The sequence below is a fragment of the Podarcis filfolensis genome (assembly GCF_964270895.1).
Source record: "Podarcis filfolensis genome assembly, chromosome: 2".
NCBI lineage: Eukaryota > Metazoa > Chordata > Lepidosauria > Squamata > Lacertidae > Podarcis > Podarcis filfolensis.
Genome location: NC_139605.1, coordinates 5,041,924 through 5,059,418, shown reverse-complemented (window position 1 = coordinate 5,059,418; position 17,495 = coordinate 5,041,924). Strand labels below are relative to the sequence as shown.

General features: G+C 46.6%; 1 protein-coding gene and 1 long non-coding RNA gene across 2 annotated transcripts in view; both read left to right on the top strand.

The window, feature by feature from the left end:
* LOC310757403 overlaps window positions 1-16,519 on the top strand; it is a 103,897-nt gene extending 87,378 nt beyond the window's left edge. The window contains exon 2 of the long non-coding RNA XR_014545161.1: window positions 14,332-16,519. This is a non-coding gene — a long non-coding RNA (uncharacterized lncRNA). The remainder of the gene's footprint in view (window positions 1-14,331) is intronic.
* LOC310756573 (uncharacterized protein) lies at window positions 2,480-16,519 on the top strand. Its single transcript, XM_083600874.1, has 6 exons — window positions 2,480-2,572; window positions 4,213-4,725; window positions 6,408-6,534; window positions 9,358-9,440; window positions 10,137-10,263; window positions 12,281-16,519. Exons 2-6 carry the CDS (start codon window positions 4,309-4,311, stop codon window positions 13,846-13,848), a joined length of 2,322 nt encoding a protein of 773 aa, XP_083457000.1. The 5' UTR covers window positions 2,480-2,572; window positions 4,213-4,308; the 3' UTR covers window positions 13,849-16,519.
* Window positions 16,520-17,495: the final 976 nt, after the last annotated feature.

The following is a 17,495-nucleotide window of genomic DNA, read 5'->3' as shown; positions in this document are numbered from 1 at the left end:
CATCTGATGGGAGGGTGTTCCACAGGGCAGGCGCCACTACCGAGAAGACCCTCTGCCTGGTTCCCTGGTTCTCTCAGTGAGGGAACCACCAGAAGGCCCTCGGTGCTGGATCTCAGTGTCTGGGCTGAACGATGGGGGTGGAGACGCTCCTTCAGGTATACTGGGCCGAGACCGTTTAGAGCTCTAAAGGTCTGCAGGCGGTAAACATCACATGCATGCAATAATTCTCGTATCTGCACCCTTTGCATGGGTCCTTGTATTTTACCTATCATATTTATATCCCTGCTCCCCCCCCATGAGCTCAAGGTGTCACACATGGTCCTCCCCCTCCTCTTTCAACCCCAACAACCTCCCCTACCAGGTAGGCCAGGCTGAGAAGCAGCGACTGACCCCCAAGGTTGCCCAGCAAACTTCCTCAAGATCCAGTAGGAACCTGACCATCACACAGCACCAACCCCACCCCCAAAAAAGCAGTTGGGTGTCCCTGCAAAGCTGACTATTTTGATTTTGATTTATGCCCCCCTTGAAGGAGCTCGGTAGAGATAGATAGATAGATAGATAATTTATTACGGTTGGAGACCAGCTTATAAAACACACTGGGGGGGGGGTACAATACCAGAAGGAAAACAAACATTTAAAACAATGTACAACAATAAATTTAAAATTTATAAATGTGATAAGCGTATAGATACTTAAAACTTTTAAGATGAGCTGCCGCAGAGAGATGACCCAGAGTCACCCATGGAACCGAGTTTGGGGATTTTCTTAACGAACTAGTTTGGGTCGGGGGATGGTCTGCGCCACAGATCTGTACACAGAATCTGGCGACAATATGATCTTTGCCTAACAGGAAAAAGTCAAATTTTTGCTTTTCCGGGAGCGAGCCTCGCCAGCAGGGGATCAATGGTCTCACTACGTGCCTCTTCATAAAAGAACAAGTGCTCTGGGCTTCCCATCTCCCCCAAAGAACAGGCGCAAAGTCTCTGAGCATATGGGACTTTTTTAAAGGATCCTTCCAGGACCAGCGAGGGCAGAGCCGAGCTTCTGGGGGCGCTGGGTATGTTTAGCCTGGAAAAGAGGAGACTGAGAGGAGATCAGATAGCCACCTCCAAATATCTCAAGGGCTGTCACATGGAAGGAGCCTGCTTGTTTACTCCTGCTCCAGAGGGTAGGACTCGAACCCATGGCTTCAAGCTACAAGAAAAGAGGTTCTGACTCAATATCAGGGGGGAAAAAACTTTCTGAGCAGCCAAAACGGATTCCCACGAGAGGTGGCGGACTCTCCTTCCTTGGAGGTTTTTAAGCAGAGGTTGGACGGCCGTCCATCATGGATGCTTTAGCTGAGATTTCTGCATTGCAGGGGGTTGGACTAGATGACCCCTGGGTGTCCCTTCCAACTCTAGGACCTCAGGAATTCCCAGATTAACAGCCCAGAGGGGGACGTGTGGAGGAACCCTGACCATCTGCGTAGGACCATTTGACCAGGATGGGTGGGATGGTGGGGGGAGAGGGACCCCCCCAGCTGCTCCTCACCTGCCTGCCTTTTATACACTCCCTTTATTAGCTGGGGAGGTTTCCCCCTGCAAAAGCCCACTGCCCAGACTTGCACTGTCCTTCCACCCACGACCCTCGCCCCTCCCCCATTCTGCACCCACCAAATGCTGCTCCTCCAGGGGAAGTGTGGGGCGGTGGGTTTGGCAGGCAGGAAGTGAGTGCCCACCCTCTTTAGGAGCCTCTCTAGGAAGTCGGGCGCTCTCTTTGCCTTAACCCTTCATCCCCTCCCCACCCTCTTCTCCATCATCCAAAGCTCAAGAGAAGGCGGTTCCTTTCCTCCTCTTGCCAAGCAAGAGAATTTCAGGGGCAATTCTTCAGCAGGAGCTGTCTGAAAAACAGAGGCTTCTGCGCCTCCTTTGCTGTTTGTCAAGGCTAGATCTACTCAGAGTAGACCTATTGCAATGAATCTGTCTGCAAAACAGAGGCTTCTGCGCTCCCCTTGCTGTTTGTCAAAGCTAGATCTACTCAGAGTAGACCCATTTCAATGAATCAAGTTTGCAGCCACGCTTACTCGAAAGTAAGCCCCGTTTAATTAAAGGGTTTAGGAGCGCGCGCGCACTCTGTTCCTTCTGCCTTGGGAGACAATGCAAGAGTGCGCTCCCCTGCGAATATTTTCTTTTTGGACTGCAACTCCCATCAGCCCCTGGGCACCACGTGCTGGCTGGGAGCTGATGGGAGTTGTAGTCCAACCCCCCCCCCAACAATCACGGAAGGGGATCAAACCCTTGTAAAGCCGACGGCGCTCTGTGGACTTTGCAGGACTCCTGGCAACACTAAATCGGCGCAGGCTGCTGGAAGGCGCGTGTATTTGCGTGTCCAGCAACATCCTGCAGCAACGCAGCTGCCCCTCCAGGTTATAAAGGGTTAAAGCACTTTGCTTTTATTCCTAGAAAGGGCACTTACTGGGTGTGTGTGTGTGGGGGGGGAGGAGGTGTCACTTCCTCCTACATTTGGAGAAAACCTGGGAGGAGTCTGGCGCCTGGAGGAGGAGGAGGAGGGTGGTGGTCCTTCCCCACTGGTAAGAATGGGGTGGGCGGGTGGGCGAGGAATCCCTCCAGACTGGCAAGGTGGGTGCCAACTCCCTGGGACCCTGGGTGCCCGAGCACCCACAATAAAATCCCGCACGCTGCAGGGCACCCACGGCCCCGGGCACCCACGATCGCGGGGCCAACCTGGCCCTCCTGGAAGTGTTTTGTGGGTGCAATGGATCAGGGGGCAGGCTGCCTGCTTTGCGCGCACACAAGGCCCCCCCAGATTGGATCTGGCTTGCAAAAAGCGCCCTTCCCCACGGGGGCAGGAGACGGGGGCTGGGAAAGCGCTTCCTAGGACCGATGCGTCTCCGCCTGTAGTTTGCTGCTTTGTTGTTGTTTAGTCGTTTCGTCGTGTCCAACTCTTCGTGACCCCCTGGACCAGAGCACGCCAGGCCCTCCTGTCTTCCACTGCCTCCCGCAGTTTGGTCAGACTCATGTTTGTAGCTTCAAGAACACTGTCCCACCATCTCGTCCTCTGTCGTCCCCTTCTCCTTGTGCCCTCCATCTTTCCCAACATCAGGGTCTTTTCCAGGGAGTCTTCTCTTCTCATGAGGTGGCCAAAGTATTGGAGCCTCAGCTTCAGGATCTGTCCTTCCAGTGAGCACTCAGGGCTGATTTCCTTCAGAATGGATCGGTTTGATCTTCTTGCAGTTCATGGGACTCTCAAGAGTCTCCTCCAGCACCAGAATTCAAAATCTCAGCGGCAGAACAAAAAAAGGCCTCCATGCAAAGGGATCAGGATCCAGTCCTTGTCTCATTTAAACCCGATCCTCAAAGCAAAGTCGTAGGTAGCGCTCAGCACTGAGCGCAAGGACTAGCAACAGCTCCCCAGGATTTCACTCATCTTGTTTGTGAACTTGTGGGGGAGAATGCAGCAAGTTAAAAAACCCCCAAAACCAATAGAGAAATACGCCCCCCCGAAAAAAAACAAAACTGTAGTGTCACAGGCAGGAAGGACAAAAGTACAAAAGTACAGCACAGCTCCAAAAGGATAACAAAGTTTTAATGCATACAAAGGTTCTATTTACAAATAATAAAGATTCATAAAAAATGAAAGTATTCTCCACCTGTGAGTTCGAAAGATTGGATACTGCCAGGCATTTTGCATATACTGTTGGCACTGAGTGACAATGTGTCTTTATATTTGTATAAGATATAAAAATCATACCATATATGGAAAAAACCCCCAGGTCATTTGAGCTCTGACTTTTAGATACTTTTAGTTTATGATATATCTTGATTTCAGTAAGGGCAATTTGGCAAAAGCTTGAATACCAGCAATCCAAATTGTTAATATTAAAGGGCTTCCAGAATTTTTGATTCTTTGTTTTTTCTTTTGCCTTGTTATGGTGGCACGTTTGTTTGTTAATAAATCCCTTTTTCAAAAAGCAAGTGAAGAAAGCTTCATATCAGCCTGTGGCATCAATAAAAATACAGTACAGTTAATAAAAAGAACCCTTTCCAGGACTCAATCAGTGTTTAGCTGCTGGGTCATACAGGATTTTTCACCTAGATTTATTTATTTATTTTGTTAAATCCGTTGGAGAGGTGATGAATGTTTCTCAGTAAGATGTTTTGATCAAAGCCTGCTTCTGATTCCCAACGTATTGTATTCTTTTATCTGCAGGAAAAAAGCCTTGTAGGACTGCAAGGAACATGTGATGTGTCCCAAGAACGACTCTTTGTGAAGTTTGAGGAGAGGGCTTCTGTGCCCAGTCCTGCAATGGACATGCTTGGCCCAGTGGGGCAGAGATTAGGCAAAGGTTGTGATGCCGTCCAGGCTGGGAGTCCCAGGGAATTCTGGGAGAGAACAGTGCAGAAGATCCCGGGTAGGAAGGACTCTCTCATCTCTGACTTTCAGCGCCAGTGGTTCAGGCGCTTCCGTTACCAGGAGGCCAAAGGACCCCGAGAGGTTTGCAGCCGACTCCACCACCTTTGCTGTCAGTGGCTGAAGCCAGAGACACACACCAAGACTCAAATCCTGGACCTGGTGATCCTGGAGCAGTTCCTGGCTGTCCTCCCCCCGGAGATGGAGAGCTGGGTGAGGGAATGTGGAGCGGAGACCAGTTCCCAGGCGGTGGCCCTGGCTGAAGGTTTCCTTCTGAGCCAGGCAGAGGACCAGAAACAGAAAGAGCAGCAGGTGAGAGAGACAGTTTTCATCCCGGTTGTTTTTCAGGAGACACAGAAAGTGTTCAAAAGACTTTGCATATTGTGGAAGGGAAAGCCAAACCTTCACATTGTGATTAGGGCAAAAGTGTGCTCAAGACTCTTTATATATATCAATATATCGTCCAAAACTGGTTTGAAGGTCAATGATATTGGTTTCATAATTTTTGACCTGGCAATCTTATCATGAATCATGGTGTGTGTGTGTGTGCAAAAATCACAATGCGGGGAAAACTGTGAAGCCAGACAATGCCTCTACTTAGACATGCTATATCAGTATACAGTGGTATCTCGGTTAAGTACTTAATTCGTTCTGGAGGTCCGTTCTTAACCTGAAACTGTTCTTAACCTGAGATACCACTTTAGCTAATGGGGCCTCCTGCTGCTGCCACCGCGCGATTTCTGTTCTCATCCTGAAGCAAAGTTCTTAACCCGAGGTACTATTTCTGGATTAGCGGAATCTGTAACCTGAAGCGTATGTAACCCGAGGTACCACTGTACTGTGATGTTTTGCTGGTGATATATCGCAATGTTGAAGACCAGATGTCACCCAGCCCTAGTGGTTAGAGTGTTGGGACTAGAACCTGGGGGGACCAGGGTTCAAATCTCCTCTTGGCCATGAAGCTCACTTGGTGATCTGGGGCCTATCACTGCCTCTTAGCCTAACCTAAGGTTACCAGATTTTTTTCCAATGAATCCGGGGACACTTTTCAACTTCAGTGGATTTTCTATGGGGACTGATTTGTAAATCTGGGGACTGTCCCCAGGAAACAGGGACATCTGGTAACCTTAGCCTAACCTACCTCACAGGGTTGTTGTGGGAATTAAATGGGGGTGGGGAGAGGAACCATGCACTCAATCTTGAGCTCCTTGAAGAAAGAGCTGCAATAAATACGTAGTAACAACAATAATAGCAACAAAAATATTTACAACAATAATATGGTACTGCTTTAAAATAGTACCATAATTTCTAGCAATCAAAAAGATACATGGCCATACATCATTCTGTTATTCTGTGTGCCAACAATACTGGAGTTAGCAAAACATCTGCTGTGTGTCTGGTAAGGTAAAGGGACCCCTGACCATTAGGTCCAGTCGTGACCGACTCTGGGGTTGCGGCGCTCATCTCGCTTTATTGGCCGAGGGAGCCGGCGTACAGCTTCCGGGTCATGTGGCCGGCATGACTAAGCCGCTTCTGGTGAACCAGAGCAGCGCACGGAAATGCCGTGGAGCGGTACCTATTTATCTACTTGCACTTCGATGTGCTTTTGAACTGCTAGGTTGGCAGGAGCAGGGACTGAGCAACGGGAGCTCACTCCGTCGCGGGGATTCGAACTGCCGACCTTCTGATTGGCAAGTCCTAGGCTCCCGTGTCCCAGTGTGTCTGGTAGCAAACCATATATTGTTGCTCTTACAGCTTGAAATCCTGTGAATGGCACCTCCTCTCTGTGGAAAAGCTCCTCGGTGGCTGGGTTTATGGTTCTGTTGCAGGGGTGAGAAACCTTTGGCCCTCTAGGTATTGCTGAATTATGTCTCCCATCAGCTCCAGCGAGGGTGGCCAATGGCCAGGGAAGATGAGGTTCATTCAGCAACGTCCTGCAACTGCTCTTAACCCATCTCCCTCTTCTTTGTCTGGGATCTGGGCTCCTGTCTCAGGCTCAAGGCACCATCGTGGAGGTGGGCAATGAATCCCCTGAATCAAGGGAGAATCTGCCGGTAACCTTCCAGACGGCGCTATTTGGGGAAATTTCGCCGGATAATCAAACTCGGGACACGTCACTGGGTAAGGAAGGATTTTGAAAATCTGTTGCCGTATTTTGCCTTAGCTCATTATGTGTTGTACATCCCTCACAGAGAGGGATAGCTCAGTTGGTATTATTATTATTATTATTTTATTATTAGTTAAATTTGAGTATCGCCCTAGATCTCTGGGTGGTAGGGCATGAGCAAGATCTCAGAGTCATTGTTTCAACTACCACATTGGGCAAAAAATCCCTGAATTTCAGGGGGTTGGTCTAGATGACCCTCATGGTCCCTTCCAACTTTGCAGTTGTATGTTAAGCATTCTTTACTTTTAGGCTAAGATTCCCAATTCTGCAGGGGAAGGGCCTTCTGTTAAACAAATCCTCTTTATCACACCCCCTTTATCATTTTGGTTGCCCTTTTCTGAACCACCATCAGGAAATGTTTCATTATACACCTTTAGGCACCAGGCAGAAATGTTTCTTTTCAACTGAAAGCTTTCGCAGATGACTTAGTTTTGACGCTACAGGAGTCAGAATCTAGTACTAAAAGAGTATTAGAACTGATTCAAGAATTTGGTCATGTGGCAGGATTTAAGTTGAACAAGTTAAAAACTAAAGTTCTTGAAAAAAACTTAACACCGGTTGAGAAAGAGAGGTTTCAGCAGGAGAAAGGCTTAACATTGGTTAAGAAAGTAAAATACCTGGGGATTAATATGACTGCTAAGAACTTAAACTTATTTAAAGACAACTATGAGAAATGTTGGTCAGAAGTGAAAAAGGATTTAGAAATATGGTCGAATTTGAAGCTTTCCTTGTTGGGTCGAATTGCTGTTATAAAGATGAATGTGTTGCCAAGAATGTTATTTTTGTTTCAATCATTGCAAATTTTGGACAAAATGGATTGTTTCAAGAAGTGGCAGAAAGACATTTCTAGATTTGTCTGGCAGGGCAAGAAGCCCAGAATAAAATTTTAAATACTAACTGATGTAAAGGAAAGAGGTGGATTTGCCCTGCCAGACCTTAAACTTTATTATGAATCAGCAGCATTCTGCTGGTTGAAAGAATGGCTGCTTCTTGAGAACACAGACATTTTGGATTTAGAAGGCTTTAATAACGTTTTTGGATGGCATGCATATCTGTGGTATGACAAGGTCAAAGCACATAAAGCATTTAAAAACCATATTGTCAGGAAAGCATTGTTTAATGTCTGGATAAGATATAAAGACTTACTTGAAAATAAAACCCCAAGGTGGTTGTCACCGATGGAAGCAAAGGCTCAGAAAAAGCTCAATATGGAGGCCAAATGGCCGAAATATTGGGAAATTTTGGAGCAAGAAGGAGACAAATTGAAATTGCAGAGTTTTGAGAAACTAAAAGATAAAGTGCGAGACTGGCTTCACTATTATCAAATAAGGGAGGCTTACAATTTGGACAAAAAAATTGGCTTCTAGGTGGAGAAATCAAAATTGGAAACAGAACTGTTAGATCCCAAAACAAAGATACTTTCTAGAATGTATAACTTGCTGTTAAAATGGAACACTCAGGATGAAACGGTTAAATCTGCTATGATTAAATGGGCACAAGATGTTGGACATAACATTATGTTCGCTGACTGGGAACAGTTGTGGACCACAGGTATGAAATTTACAGCATGTAATGCCCTAAGAGAGAATATTATGAAAATGATATACAGGTGGTACATGACACCAGTCAAGCTTGCAAAAATCTATCATTTGCCCGATAATAAATGTTGGAAATGTAGAGAAAGCGAAGGTACATTCTTTCATCTTTGGTGGACGTGCCCAAAGATTAAGGCTTTCTGGGAGATGATCTATAATGAAATGAAAAAGGTATTTAAATATACCTTCCTGAAGAAACCAGAGGCCTTTCTCTTGGGCATAGTCGGCCAATTGGTGCCAAAGAAGGATAGAACTTTCTTTATGTATGCTACAACAGCAGCAAGAATACTCATTGCAAAGTATTGGAAGACACAAGATTTACCCACCCTGGAAGAGTGGCAGATGAAGGTGATGGGCTATATGGAACTGGCGGAAATGACTGGCAGAATCCGAGACCAGGGAGAAGAGTTGGTGGAAGAAGATTGGAAGAAATTTAAAGACTATTTGCGGGAACATTGTAAAATTAATGAATGTTAAAATGATGTTGGATTGAAATTAAGTGGCATTAGCAACAAGGTTAATAAGAATATGTAAAAATGGATTGATAACGGATGAAAATATATAGTTATAATATGTTGAGATAGAGAGTTAAGATAAATGAAAGAGGGTAAGGATTTGCTGAACTGACTATGTGAACGGGAATACAAAAAAGGGAGGTGCGAGGAGGTCAGGGAAATAAGCAAATGAAATTTAAGATATGAAAAAAAATGGATTTGTTTTTAATTTTTCCTATTTACTTTTTCTGTATTTTGTATTTTTTTTCCCTCTATGTATTTTTGTATTTTTTGTATTTTTCTTTTTTCTCTTGCTCTCTTTTTATTCTGTAAATTTCTGCTTTTTGTAAAATTCTAATAAATATCTTATAAAAAAAAGAAGAAATGTTTCTTTTCAACTGGGCCTTTGGTTGATCTGATTTACATCCTATGCCCTTTTAAAATGGTTTTTTTTGGGGGGGTTGTTGTTTTATTTTCATTAGGTATTTTGTGGTATTATATATTGATTTTGTTCTGTGAATTGCATTGAGACCCCTGGGTATAGGGCAGTATATAAATTCAATTAATAATAATAATAATGATGATGATGTTGTCCTCAACTGAAAAAGAGGTTTTCCACACTGACTTTAAATGCTGGGTTTTCATTCCAACCTCTCACCCTCCTTACCGCCCTTGTTTCCCCCAACAGGGAATGGAATAACATCGCGGAAGCTCCCTACGACATCACCTTTTCACAGCGGAGCAGAAATAGACCCCGAGCAACCGACTGAGGTAGGAAAAGGAGATCATTGGCAACTTCGTGGTGGGGCTTAGAGCAAGCAATCTGTTCCTCTTCTAAGGGAACTCTGGAAATTGTAGGCCTGTGAAGAAAAGTTTAACAGCACTAAGCAGTCTTAGCAGACTACAATTCCAGGAAGGATTTGGGGGAAGCTGTGGTGCGGATGAGGCCTGACTGGCCGTGGCCTTCCAGGGTTTACAGTCTCCCCCAACCCCGCCTGGAGATTCTGGGGATTGAACCCGGAAGCTTCTGCATGCCACGCAGAAACTACCACTGAGCTATGGAGTAGGATTTACACGTCCTTTAAAGGTAAAGGGACCCCTGACCATTAGGTCCAGTCGTGGCTGACTCTGGGGTTGTGGCGCTCATCTCGCTTTACTGGCCGAGGGAGCCGGTGTACAGCTTCCAGGTCATGTGGCCAGCATGACTAGGATGCCTCTGGCGAACCAGAGCAGCGCACGGAAACGCCGTTTACCTTCCCGCCAGATTGGTATCTGTTTATCTACTTGCACTTTGACGTGCTTTCGAACTGCTAGGTTGGCAGGAGCAGGGACCATTCAACGGGAGCTCACCCCATCGCGGGGATTCGAGCCGCGACCTTCTGATCGGCAAGTCCTAGGCTCCATGGTTTAACCCACACATCCTTTAGTTCTCTGTTAATGTGAGATGTTTTCTTCTTCTTCCTCCAGGTTCTAGTGTCCTTTGAGGAGGTGGCTGTGTATTTCACCAATGAGGAGTGGGCTTTGCTGGATTCGAGCCAGAAGGCCCTGCATAGGGAAGTCATGCTGGAGAATTCCCGGAGCATGGCCTCACTCGGTAAGGACCCTTCTTTTGTTTTACAAACCTGAGTAGAGCCTGGCTGGTGGACCCAGCCAACTCCGAGGGCCTTCTGGTGGTTCCCTCACTGTGAGATGTGAAGCTACAGGGTACCAGGCAGAGGGCCTTCTTGGTAGTGGCACCCGCCCTGTGGAACACCCTCCCATCATTTGTCAAAGAGATGAAGAACTACATAACTTTTAGAAGACATCTGAAGGCAGCCCTGTATCAGTATGCTGGGCCCGGGGGTAACCCGTGAAACGTGGTCCAGGACCGGTACAAAATCCGAAGGTTCCGCTAGGAGTCAGTCCGACAGGGCCAAGGCAGGACACGAGGCAGGAAACCAGGCAAGGACAGGTGCAGGATCTGGCATACAGCAATGTTGCTCCCGCAACCTGGGGCGGGGTCCGACAGTCTTTTATCTTTGTCGGGGTAACGGCCGGTCCTGATCCCCCAGTGACCCACTTCCCTGTTTCGCCCGAAGGCAAGCACTCCTCCTGCAAGTACTCAGGTCTCTCCTTCTCTCAGACCTTAGTCTCTGCAGCTCGGGAGACGTCGGTGAGTTACTAGACCCAGGGGCCGCCTCAGCCTCCCCTGACCCAGCCGGTAGTGGAGAAGCTGTAAGCCCAGCTGAAGGCAACGAGGTAATCCCCGCAGCTGGAGCTGGGGCAGGCTCAGGCCCCTGACTCGGCCCAGCTGGTGTTTGTTGCAGGGGAACAGACTGGGCAGACTGGGACTCTTCAGGATCAAGCCCCAGACTTGGTTCAGATGATGCCTGAGGCAACGGATCTGGTGTAGACTGAGACTCCTCTGGTTCTGAGTCCAAGTCCAAGTCCCAGGCCATCACAGTCAGGAAGTTTTTAATGTTTGATGTTTTGCTATGTTTTTATATATGCTGCAATCTGCCCAGAGTGTCTGGGGAAACCCAGTCCGATGGGCAGCATAGAAATTATTATTATTATTATTATTATTTTATTATTATTATTTGTCTACTCCAGCATCCTGTTGTCACAGGTGCCAGACAGATGCCCCAATAGGAAGCCCACAACAACTCTCTCCCTACTTGTGATTCCCAACAACTGTTATTCAAAAATATTTACTTCCTCTGGAGGTAGAACATAGCTATTGTTGTTAGTAACCATCATGGCTAGTTGCTGTTGATAGCCCATGAATTTGTACAATCCCCTTTTGAAGCCATCCCCTTCTGTGGACACCAGTGGCTCCTGGGGAATTGGGTTCCATAGTTTGACTATGTGCTCTGTGAAGAAGTCATTTGAGTTATCTGTCCTCAATTGTCCAACATTGGACTCCCCCGGGAGGTTTTGGACTCTCCTTCCTTGGAGGTGTTTAAGCAGAGGTTGGATGACCACCTGCCATGGATGCTTTAGCTGAGATTCCTGCACTAGATGATTCTGGGGGTCCCTTCCAACTCTACAATTCTGAACGATTATCCAAGCCTTCCCTTAAAAATAAAGTACAGTGAGGGAAAAAAGTAGTTGATCCCCTGCTAAATTGGCCCCTTTGCCCTCTGACGAAGAAATGACCAGGCCATAATTTTAATGGTAGGTTTATTGTAGCTGTGAGAGACAGAATAACAACAGGACCATTACAATTATGGACTGGTCATTTCTTCATCAGAGGGCAAAGGGGCAAATTTAGCAGGGGATCAAATACTTTCCCCTCTCACTGTAAGATTCCAGTCCTCATGCTTCTAAATCGCGTGTAGGGAACCTTTGGCCCTCTGGATGTAGCTGAACTACAATTCCCATCAGGCCTAGCAAACATGACCAATGGCCAGGAGTAATGGGAATTGTAGTTCAGCAACCTCTGGAGGACTACAGGTTCCCCATCTCTGGTTTAGAGTATTAGATTAGCTTTAATTCAGCAGGGTGTGTGGGTGTGTCTGTGTGAAGCAGAGCCACACATGTATTACTTCTCCACAACAATGCACTGGATGCCATCCATAATCAAAAGCTTATTTTCTTTCTGGTGCTGTTAATGGATTTCTCTCTTCCAGCTGAAGGGTGGGATAATAAGGATGACGACGAACTCTGTGCAACACCATCGGAGAGAAACAAGCTTCAAGACATGGATGAGAACTTCGGAGATCAAGAAGGACCAAATAAGCAAGAAGAAAACCAAACCAGGAAGTGGGGGAATAAATCTTTGCCTGGGCGGAACTTTGATGAAATCCCAGTTCAGCAGCAGAGACGAAAAGGAAAGAAAAAGAATGTCTGCTCGCTGTGTGGGAAAGTCTTCAGCCGCAAATCACACTTCAATGTCCACATGAGGATCCACACAGGCCAGAAGCAGCATAAGTGTTTGGACTGCGGAAAGAGCTTCCGGCAGAGAGCGCATCTCACTTCCCACCAAAAAATCCACACGGGAGAGAGGCCTTATAAATGCTTGCAGTGCGGGAAGAGCTTCAGGGAACGTGCGCACTTCACCGTACATCAGAGAATCCACACAGGGGAAAAACCCTTCCAGTGTTCGGAGTGCGGAAAGAAGTTCACTAGGAGCACAAACCTCACTTCCCACCTGAGAAAACACACGGGAGAGAAACCCTATAAATGCCCGGAGTGCGGAAAGAGCTTCAGGCAGCTTGCGTACCTTACTTCACACCAGAGAATCCACACCGGAGAAAAACCGTATCAGTGTTCGGTGTGTGGAAAGAGCTTCAACAGGAACACAAACCTTACCGCCCATCTGAGAAAACACACGGGAGAGAAACCCTATAAGTGCGCCGTATGCAGTAGGAGCTTTTGTGATAAATCAGGCTTCAATATACACCAGCTGATTCATTCAAAGGATAAGCCGCATAAATGTTTGGTGTGTGGGCGAAGCTTTATTCGGCGTTCGCAGCTTACTTCCCATGAAGGAATCCATACGGGGGAGAAGCCGTATAAATGCTTGGTGTGTGGAAAGAGCTTCCACCGGAGCTCCAACCTTACTTCCCATCAGAGAATCCACGCAGGAGAGAAACCGTATAACTGCTCGGAATGTAGCAAGAGCTTTTACGACAGATCGCGCCTCCTTATTCACCAAAGGACTCACACGGGCGAAAAACCGTATAAATGCCCGGAGTGTGGAAAGAACTTCAAGTGGCATGCAAACCTTGCTTCTCATCAAAGGACACACGGAGGAGAAAAGCCCTATAACTGTGTGGAGTGTAGCAAGAGCTTTTATGACCACTCCCACCTTCTTACACACCAAAGAATCCACACGGGAGAGAAACCTTATCAGTGCTTGGTGTGTGGAAAGAGCTTCAGCCAGAGCTCGAGCCTTACTTCCCACCTGAGAGTCCACACAGAAGAGAAACCCTATCAGTGCACGGAGTGCGGAAAGAACTACACTCAAAGAAGAAACCTGATCAGACACCAGAAAATCCACTCGGGAGAAAAAACATACCAATGCCTGGAATGCGGAAAGAGCTTTTATGATAAGTGTATGCTTAAGAGACACCAAAGAACTCACAGAGGGGGCAGTGAACCCATCATGTCTTGGAGTGTTGAAATGGCTTCCGATGGAGAACCGATTTTACTTCCCCTTGGTGGATTCACACCAGAAAAGCAGTATGTGATTTGAGACTGAGTAACCAATCCAACCTTAGGAGCACTAGAGAATTCATATTCGGCAGAGGCTTTCCCCTCCCTTCCCTGATAAATACTTGGGGTATTCTGTCACTGTTAGCTATATCGATGCACAATTATTGTTAAACTTTAATGCAGCTCTTATTATTCATTTCTAAGCCGCTTTATAGTTTTAAGGAAAAAAAAGTGGTTTACGACACATTAAAATATCAAATTATAAAAAACCCAGAATAAAACATTACTGAAGATATTTATACAGTGGTACCTTGGGTTAAGAACTTAATTCGTTCCGGAGGTCCGTTCTTAACCTGAAACTGTTCTTAACCTGAGGTACCACTTTAGCTAATGGGGCCTCCTGCCGCCGCCACGTGATTTCTGTTTTCATCCTGAAGCAAAGTTCTTAACCCGAGGTACTATTACTGGGTTAGTGGAGTCTGTAACCTGAAGCGTCTGTAACCTGAAGCATCTGTAACCCGAGGTACCACTGTGCATTCAAAGCAACATAATTAACAGGAATCTTAAAAAATTCAAAATAGAGCATTACAAAGGAGGTCAACTACAGAATGCACATTGAACACAGTAAAGTCTGAGAGCAGGGTCCTTATTTTGTGACTTTGCAGTTGTAACCTCTCGTAGCCTGCAGGGTGCTTATCCCTCGCACCCATGGCCCAATAGCAGGAGGATGCAGGTAAGGAGGACCAGGGAAAGAAAGTGCCTTCCAGTTGTGGGCTGTGGAAGAAAATTCCCTTTGGAGGTTCATCAGGGAGGCTCAAACCAGATTCCCATTTAGTCAGACTTTTATTCAGCAATGCATTACTGGGCAGAGCCCAAAGAATCTGTGAGAACAAATCCATTAGCATTGCAACCCCCAATACAGGAAAAAAACACGTGAAAAACACTGTTCAACATTCTCCGCAACAACCTTCTGCCACCCCACTATCTCTCATCCAACCATAGTCCTTGAAAACACAGTTCCTCAACCCAAACTTTTTTTTTTTGCTGTACATGTGGACCCCTCCTTACACCTTATCTGAATCAGCTTTCCACTCCAGCAGTCAATTGGACTGGCTCTTAACAGCTTTGTGGTCAGGCCATGCCATTACGTGACTACGCTGGCCTGACGGATAATTGGCTTTGCAGAATTTCTACCTCGCTATTCCCTCCCCGACTCTATTGCCCTTTCCTACCACCCTCACATTGGGACGCGAGTGGCGCTGTGGTCTAAACCATAGAGCTTAGGGCTTGCCGATGAGAAGGTAGGCGGTTCGAATGCCCGCGATGGGGTGAGCTCCCGTTTTTCGGTCCCTGCTCCTGCCAACCTAGCAGTTCGAAAGCACGTCAAAGTGCAAGTAGATAAATAGGTACTGCTCTGGTGGGAAGGTAAACGGCATTTCTGTGCGCTGCTCTGGTTCGCCAGAAGCGGCTTAGTCATGCTGGCCACATGACCTGGAAAAACTGTCTGCGGACAAATGTCTGCTCCCTCGGCCTATAGAGCGAGATGAGCGCCACAACCCCAGAGTCGTCTGCGACTGGACCTAATGGTCAGGGGGTACCTTTACCTTCACCTTACCACCCTCACAGCCGCCACATCCTCACAGTGAGTGGTGAAGTTCAGCACTACCATGTGACCCATTTCCCATTTCCACAAGGAGGGTGTGGGACGCAGTTATGCTAGAAAATAAGATAATTTAATAGGCTTACGCTCGGGGTAGGGGGCCTGCCAACAGAGGAGTCCATATTGTGTAGGCAGAGAAAAAGCAGTCCACCCTCCTACTTCAGCTTTTCTGTATTAATTGTTCTACGTAGAGTCCTCATGCTGCGCATAGCAAGGAAATAAAACTTCATGCTTTGCAGGGGTGAGAATTTAGCATAGGGAGAGGAGGTTCTGTGTATGGGTAAAAGTTTCCTGTAATGCCAACAGTGCAATCCTAGCGTCTCTACTCAGAATTCCCCTTAGTGGGGCCTCCTCCCAAGTAAGTGGCTATTGGATTGCAGCCCAAAAGGGTTGGGGGGGGGCCGTTGCTTTAGGCAAGGCTACTCACTGCAATTATCAAACATGAAAGTGAAGAGACTGAAGGATCATCAGGTGTTCCGGTGTCTGCGGATGACCCTGCTGCATGAACCTGGCGTTCCATTTCTCAAGGATCTTCTGATGAGCCTGCCACGGCTTGCAATAGAATTGTCAAATCGTTGAGTTGGAAGGGACCTTGAGGATCATGTAGTCCAAACTTCTGCAACACAGGAATATGCATCTGAGGAGCTTGTTAGGCGCCGAAGTCAGCAGGTCTTTGAAACACAAATAAGCTATGTTTATCGGCACTTGATATTCCTAATAAGTGGATTTATTCAGCAGCTGTTTTCATCAGGGTAATGGAGAGATGAAACTACATGGCTCTCCTGAGAGTCTAATTATGGTTGCCTGAACTTGCTCTTCCCCTTTTCCCTCCCAGTCCACTTTTGTGTTGTGTCTCTTTGATTGTGAGCTGAGGGCAGGATCTGTCTTCTCCTTGATATTTGTGAGTCAATCTTGGGAGCTTACTTGTGGAGCAGGATTAAAATGCCAATAATGATTAAGCATGCATATATGTATATATACATTGATAAACCTCTCTTTTTAACTTTTTCAAAAAAAAATTGAGGGGACACAATAAAGTTTTGAAAATCTTTCTGTTGCCCTACTGTGTCTAACATGTTGAGCGTTCTTTTTAGGTTGCATTGCCCATTACTGCTGGGGAAAGACATTTTGTGAGATAAATCCTCTCACCCATAAGTGCAGACGGGAGACAGTGGTCCTTTCCCCACGCATGCAGAAGTATAAATAGCAAGGGGGATGGTGGATAAGTGCCAGTCTCCCTTTTCTGGGCAAGGTTCTGAAGCGAGTGGTCGCAGAGAAGATCCAGGCGCTTTTGGAAGAAACTGATTTTCTGGATCCATTTCAATTGGGGTTTAGGCCCAGTTTTGACACAGAAACTGCTTTGGTCACCCTGTATGATGACCTCTGTCAAGAGAAAGACAAGGGAAATATGTCCCCGTTGATTCTTGACCTCTCAGCAGCTTTTGATACCATTGACCATGCTATCCTTCTGGAGCGACTTTCTGAACTAGGGGTGGGTGGCACCACTCATGAGGTGGTCTCCTGGCCTGTAATAATTCAACGGATCAGATTCCATATTTAGGTTCAATGGGCATTTAGATTTCAGCATCTTACTAGCTCCATGGGGCATTAGAAGCACAAATAGCAGCAGCAGCAATATCCTGGCTATGTCTGCAAGAGTGATAAACTCTTGTGACAACAGTAACATTAGAAGCACAGCTGGACCTTTACAGTACAGTGGTACCTCTGGTTACGTACTTAATTCGTTCCGGAGGTCCGTACTTAACCTGAAACTGTTCTTAACCTGAAGCACCACTTTAGCTAATGGGGCCTCCTGCTGCTGCCACGCCGCTGGAGCACGATTTCTGTTCTCATCCTGAAGCAAAGTACTTAACCTGAAGCACTATTTCTGGGTTAGCAGAGTCTGTAACCTCAGGCTTCCAATATTTATGACCCAGTTCTCGCAGGCTTGTGACAAGAAGTTACCTCATTCTGCCTGTGATTCTGATGTTTATGTTATTTGTGGACTCAAAGGCCCTTGTTGAGGA

Coding starts and splice junctions, on each gene's coding strand:
- LOC310756573 (XM_083600874.1), top strand. CDS start 4,309: ATGGACATGCTTGGCCCAGTGGGGCAGAGATTAGGCAAAGGTTGTGAT. Junction 9,441..10,136: donor ACCCCGAGCAACCGACTGAG/GTAGGAAAAGGA, acceptor TTCTTCCTCCAG/GTTCTAGTGTCCTTTGAGGA. Junction 10,264..12,280: donor CCGGAGCATGGCCTCACTCG/GTAAGGACCCTT, acceptor TCTCTCTTCCAG/CTGAAGGGTGGGATAATAAG.